The sequence below is a fragment of the Haplochromis burtoni genome, unplaced genomic scaffold (genome assembly GCF_018398535.1).
Source record: "Haplochromis burtoni strain Fernald_Lab_line unplaced genomic scaffold, NCSU_Asbu1 Contig_7, whole genome shotgun sequence".
Lineage (NCBI taxonomy): Eukaryota > Metazoa > Chordata > Actinopteri > Cichliformes > Cichlidae > Haplochromis > Haplochromis burtoni.
This window is the reverse complement of record NW_024582368.1, coordinates 2,575,014-2,581,211: the sequence shown is the minus strand read 5'-3', so window position 1 is coordinate 2,581,211 and position 6,198 is coordinate 2,575,014. Positions and strand designations below refer to the sequence as shown.

The 6,198-nt window shown below is 37.2% G+C and overlaps 2 protein-coding genes across 2 annotated transcripts in view; both read left to right on the top strand.

Moving 5' to 3' along the window:
* The window catches only part of LOC102288818 (polymeric immunoglobulin receptor), a gene marked incomplete in the record, with an annotated part of 6,519 nt that extends 4,471 nt beyond the window's left edge, over window positions 1-2,048 (top strand). The window contains 7 exon segments of the mRNA XM_042225094.1: window positions 1-66; window positions 201-270; window positions 392-486; window positions 586-620; window positions 725-781; window positions 895-969; window positions 1,139-2,048. Of these exon segments, the coding sequence (XP_042081028.1) occupies window positions 1-66; window positions 201-270; window positions 392-486; window positions 586-620; window positions 725-781; window positions 895-969; window positions 1,139-1,192 (452 nt within the window).
* Window positions 2,049-2,679: 631 nt separating this feature from the next.
* Window positions 2,680-6,198, top strand: part of LOC102288488 (polymeric immunoglobulin receptor-like) — a gene marked incomplete in the record, with an annotated part of 32,261 nt that continues 28,742 nt past the window's right edge. The window contains 3 exon segments of the mRNA XM_042225102.1: window positions 2,680-3,499; window positions 3,688-4,008; window positions 4,163-4,451. Coding sequence (XP_042081036.1) covers window positions 3,454-3,499; window positions 3,688-4,008; window positions 4,163-4,451 — 656 coding nt within the window.

The following is a 6,198-nucleotide window of genomic DNA, read 5'->3' as shown; positions in this document are numbered from 1 at the left end:
ATTGGTGTGCTAAAGGGGACATTCAGATACCAGTATATTTAAATGTTACTGAGAAACCAATCACCAGTGAGTACAGCAAGCTATCATAAACTCCACATATATATCAATTCTATCCATTTTTAAATGTTAGTACTCTAAGAGATATTAGGATAATGATTGTCATAGTGCTCTAGTAATTATTTATGTATATTTAATTATAGCCACTGCCTCTACTGTTGCTCAAGTTACTGGAAATGGAACAATTCACACATTTGAAGACAAACAAGAAAGGTTTGTTTTTCAGTTTTATGTGCAGTATTTAATGAACTGTTCTTGTAAGGGGAACTGTCAAAAATTCCTTTATGCATGTCATTGATCCTTGTTAAGCTAAACTAAATTATACATTTTGCAGAGTTCCGTTTGACCTAAAGATCCTCATCATTCCTCTGAGCCTGCTGGTCGTGGTTGTAATTGTAGCTTTTCTTATCTGGTTTATAATAAGACAAAGTAAGTGTTATTGAAATCATTGAAACATTTAAAATGCAATTAAAGTTTTGAATATTGTGCATTGTTACATGGTCAGTAACAGCAGTTATCTTTTACTAGAGCTGAGAAAAGCAGAATCAACTCCCACAGCAAAGGTAAGAGATCCTGTGTGACAGGTCTATATGCAAAGAGTTCTGTGTGACACCAGTCTGACAGCGTTTAGTCTTTCTGTAAATTACATTTTGCTCATTCTACACAGATTGATGAGGAAGTGACATACGCCAGTGTAAGAAATGTGGGAAGAAAAACAGCTGAGGTAGCCCTAACATACCACAGCTAAACATTTATATTTAAGAATATAAGTAGACATTTTTTTTAAAGCATGTTGGAACTGTAAAGTGTTGGCTTTCTATTTTTGTTCATTCCCAGGGGTCATTTACAGAAGGTGATGGGGAAATCACATACAGTTCGGTTGTGACCATAAAGAATCAAAGTATCAAAATGGTAAATATTAAACATGATAGCAACCGCATCCTGTTTCCCACTTCCTGTGTTTCCTTCATTTAAAATGTTGTTGTCCTGGTATTTTGTTTGTCACTTGGAATGTGGTCACATTCTGCTTCCCCCCCCCCTCCCCCCCTTAACTGTCATTTTTGTTTCTGTTCTCCAACAGGGTGAAGAAAAAGGCACAGAAGTTACATACAGCACATTAGCTACTCTCCACTGAAATATTTAAATATTATAACTTGGCAACTTTTTTGTCACGTTTAACTGTTGTTTAACAAACTATATTCCTAAAGTATATTCCTGCATATTTGCAAAGGGAGTCAAAGAAGCGTTGATCTGTTTGCTCTTTTATAGAGATCAGTGACATTATTCTTGTTTTTTATTGTAATAAAGAAGCATTGCAAGCATCAACAATAATGGCTAATCCTGACTTCTATCATCTTTGTTGAATGAGAGTGGAATGATATACTATTTGGAACGATTAAGCATGCAGTCTGCCTTTACGTACATTTTTTAAACATAAATATGTGTGTAATGAGTCATTCTAAAGAGCTCACTAAATCGGTACTGCAGTGGTATTGTAATAGGATGCCACCACTGCAACAAGTCACTTTGTTAAATTTCCTAGACATTTCAGAATCAGCTGTAAGTTAGAACAGTTGTGCCATCTTCCTGATGCAATCATGGATATTTGTTGTTTCATCCTGGACACGGTTCTGACACACACATCCTCAGCCTCCTTCCTTCCACTTAGCCTACAGTCTCAGGGTGCTATATTTGGGACTAAAACCCTCCATGCATAGGACAGAGTCAGTGGCATCTAACTTCTCCTTTGCCCAGCTTATTAACCCAGCAGGGTATTTGATGACTTGCATGGTGTAGGTATTAATAACCCAGGATTTGTTGTTTCCATTCAGCTGAGTCCTCAGGACTTGACTTACACTCTGGAGGTATTTGGTGGTTGCGGCCTTCTTAGTAACATCTTCATGGTTCCCATTTGCCTGTGAGATTCCACCGTACTCAGGCTACGTTCACACTGCAGACCTTAATGCTCAAATTCAATTTTTTGTCTGCTTGTTCACACTACAAATAAAATTTGACAGCAAACACGCTCTAGTGTGAACCCTCAAAGCGGCCCGCATGCGCAAAAGAAGACGTCACACACAACGCGCTCTGTTTAGACCCAGACCAAACAGTATTGTTTGACTGATGGCCCTTAATATAAAGACTTTTTTCAGACTTTACATTTTCCAATTTTGCTTTAAGTTATAAAGTTATTTTGTTATTTACATATGGCCTAATAATTATCCTTATTGCTGTTTTAGAGAGGAGCGGTGCTTCAAAGGATAGTTGCAGATTTCTGTCAGAATCAGCAGATTATACAGTACAAATAAAATCTTCACGTTTCTCCAGCGTCTTCCCAACAGTTTCACTAACATCTACACGGGATGGCTAGGAAGCGTTCACGATGTCTTCTCGGACGCTTCTCCAGCGCTTCTTCGATGCTGATAATTGGCGTCTGTCTTGTGTCAGTGACGTAAAAGACGGATTTAATCCGACTTGACCATTCAAACAGCAGTCGCTGTCTAAAACATCAGATATGTATCGGATTCAGTACCACATACGAAAGTGGCCCAGGTCGGATTTGAAAATATTGGATTTGTGCTGTTCACACTGTCATACCATGATCGGATATGTGTCACAAAGGGTCAAAAAAGTCAGATATGATGCACTTTCATCTGCAGTGTGAACGTAGCCTTAGTTATTCTCAAGGTCTGCAGTGTTGCCTTCTGGTAGTGCAGTCCCCTCAGGGCTGGACGGGGACAAAAAGTCAATATGGCCGGTGTGCCATATATCTATATATTATACATATATCTATGCATTTCATTTTGTTTGACAGTTTTTAATCAGTTTGGTACAGTTGCTGTTATTTATTTCTTTGTTGCATTGCAGAACGTCAAAATTTAAAGCTACACTTTAGCTGTTAGCAGTGGCTCATGGTTAAAGTAGCCAATTATTTAACCCAAATCCTTGAATCTCTCATATCCTATTTATGTTCCTCCATCTATACTCTATAATTTTACTTTGTCTCTTCCTCACTTATCTACAGCTGGTGCTCCACCAGTAGCCTCCTGAGACTGTGAGGCCTGGTTAGGAGTTGTTACTGGTACTAAAGCCCCACAGCTAACAAGTGGGGCACACTATTATTAGCTTGCTTTTTGTTGTTTTCTCTCAGTTTTCAAGCTCCACCTTTTCGCCACTTCTTCCGAACTAAAGTTTTCCTACAACGTGCATAAGCACACAGTGAAGATAGGGGAGGGGCTGGTCCTTTGTCAGCTCACTTTTGTGTGTTTTACATAGGAGGAAGAGTGATTGCAACTGCAGTGGCAGTGGCATACTTAGAGTTGAAAAATAGGAAGTGTTGCACTTGGAGTTTTCAAGTGCAACAGTTCATACGATTTTGTCTGCTCACTTATCAATATGGCTCTCTGTCTCAGGATTATTTATATCATCACTGGACTAACAGGTATGTGGCAGGGGCTTTTAAAAATTGCTTAGCATCTCTGTTGATTTTCAATTTCCAATAGTATTAATTTGCAATTTGTAATATCTTACCAAAAGAGATTTTATTTTATTAGCAAAACATTTAATTCTGAAAACATGTAGATAATCAACAGAACTATTCTATTAAAATGTGCATTTGTTTCTTTGCAGGAGTTCACAGTATAACTACAGTCAGTAAAGTATCAGTGAAAACTGGGAAATCTATCTCCATCCCATGTCTCTATGAGTCCAAATACAAAAACCATGTGAAGTACTTGTGTGAAGGATCTAAATGGAGATCCTGCAGCGATGTATTAAAAACAAACACAGCAGACCCTTCAGGAAAATATTCAATCTCTGATGATAAAAACCAATTTTTTTTTACTGTAACTATAAACAATCTGACAAATGAAAACACTGATTACTGGTGTGTGGTGGAGATTAATAATGGACCGGATTATGGAGAGCATTTTCAACTGTCAGTTACCAGTGGTGAGGTTCCATCTTTGTTAACATTTTAAATTGGTTGTTATTAAAAGTTAATAGAAATAGACGTGAAGTCTAAATTGCCAATGGTTTTTCAAATCTGTATTTTTTTCCTTCTATCCACTCATTACTTTATTTATTTTAATGTTTGTCCTTGAAGGGACCCCCAGTCTCTATGTGGATCATCAGAGGATTACAGGATACATTGGAGAAAGCATAACCATCAGATGTCACCACAGTAACTCTGGAGAAATGAAGTGGTGCCGGCTGGGCAGGAACTGTGTGACAGGATCATCTGGATCCATAGATGGAACAACAGTGACCGCTTATATGAGCGAACCAAATGTTTTCACAGTGACAATGAGTGGACTACAGTCAGAGGACAGTGGCTGGTATTGGTGTGCTAAAGGGGACATTCAGATACCAGTATATTTAACTGTTACTGAGAAACCAATCACCAGTGAGTACTGCAAGTAATTATGAACTTGACATGTGCACAAGAGATATTAGGACAATCATTGTTACAGTACTCTAGTACTGACTGTTGTTTTGTTGAATTATAGCTACTGCCCATACTTTTACTGGAGATAGAACAATTACCACATTTAATAATGGACAACAAAGGTCAGATATCTTTTGTATTTGCAGTAGATTTAGCGACAAAACTGCTATTTTGACTAAAAACCTTTTATGCTAAACTTAATTATGTGTTCTCAAACTGCATATTGCAGAGCTTCATTTGACCTCAAGATCCTCATCATCCCTCTGAGTGTGTTGATCTTTATTGTAATTGTGGTGTTGTTCATCTGGTTGATACTGAGAAACAGTAAGTCTTGTTAAACTTTGATTTAAATCCAAATAGTATTTACTTGAATTTATGCATTATTGTTGGCTATTTTGCATTGTTAACACAGAGTCTGTAACAGGTGCTTTGTTTTTTCTCTAGAGCAGAGAAAAGCAGACTCATCAGCCACAGCAATGGTGAGTTATATTGATTTATTTCTCTGTGAGCTTGGTACATGATTCTACAAGAATAGCTAAATTAATTGATAGGGAAAACTTTTATAAGTACAGTTTTGCAGATGTTCTAATTATTTTCTGTTTTCCAATGCAGGCCGGAGTGGAGGTAGCATACGCTGAAGTTAGACCCAAGAAAAAACACTTAGGCAAGGTAAACAACTGCTGTCCTATCAAGAACTCAAGTCTAGGATTTTCAGTGAATATACTGACATTGGAAAGTAAAATGTCTAATTGATCAAATTAATCTTCCAGTATTGTCTTCATGCATGCTCAATCATCCATAGAACGAAATCCAAAAAGTTAATCTGTTCTACGTCCAGAAGAAAAAATTCAACTCTCCTTTAAAGCTCTGTATGGAAAGAGTTTGGAGTAACCAGGCTGACACCTTTCAGTCTTTCTCTAAATTACATTTTGTTTATCCTACACAGGTGGACCAGGAAGTAATATACACCAATGTGGGAAACATTAGAAGAAAATCACCCGAGGTAACCCTAACATACTACAACTATACATTTGTATTTGAGTATAAGCAGACTTTAACTTTTTTTTTCTTAAAGAATGACACGACTGTAAAGTGTTCTGTTTCCACTCCTTTTGTTTCCCCCCAGATGTCACTTCCTGAAAGTGATGGGGAAGTCATGTACAGTTCAGTTGTTACGCCCAGGGATCAATAAAGTATTCTGATTCTGATTCTGATTAGAAGAAAATCACCCGAGGTAACCCTAACATACTACAACTATACATTTGTATTTGAGTATAAGCAGACTTTAACTTTTTTTTTCTTAAAGAATGACACGACTGTAAAGTGTTCTGTTTCCACTCCTTTTGTTTGTTCAGTTGTTACCATAAAGAAACAAGAGGGTAAATATTAAAAGACCTGAAACCAAACACACACGATTTCTCACATACTGTTTCCCTCTTTTCAAATAATTTAGCTCATTATCCTCATAAGACATGATTCGCTTTAAATTTGGTCACCTTGGTCTTTGCTTTTTCTTTCTAATTGTCATATTTGTTTCTGTTCTCTGTTCTCAGGGTGAGGCAAAAGACACAGAAGTTACATGCAGCACATGAGCCAATCACTACTGAAATCTTTAAATATTAGAACTTTTGGCCTTTCTGTCTCTTTATATCTACCTTTTACTGGTGTTTTTGCAGGATACAGTGTTTTTTTTT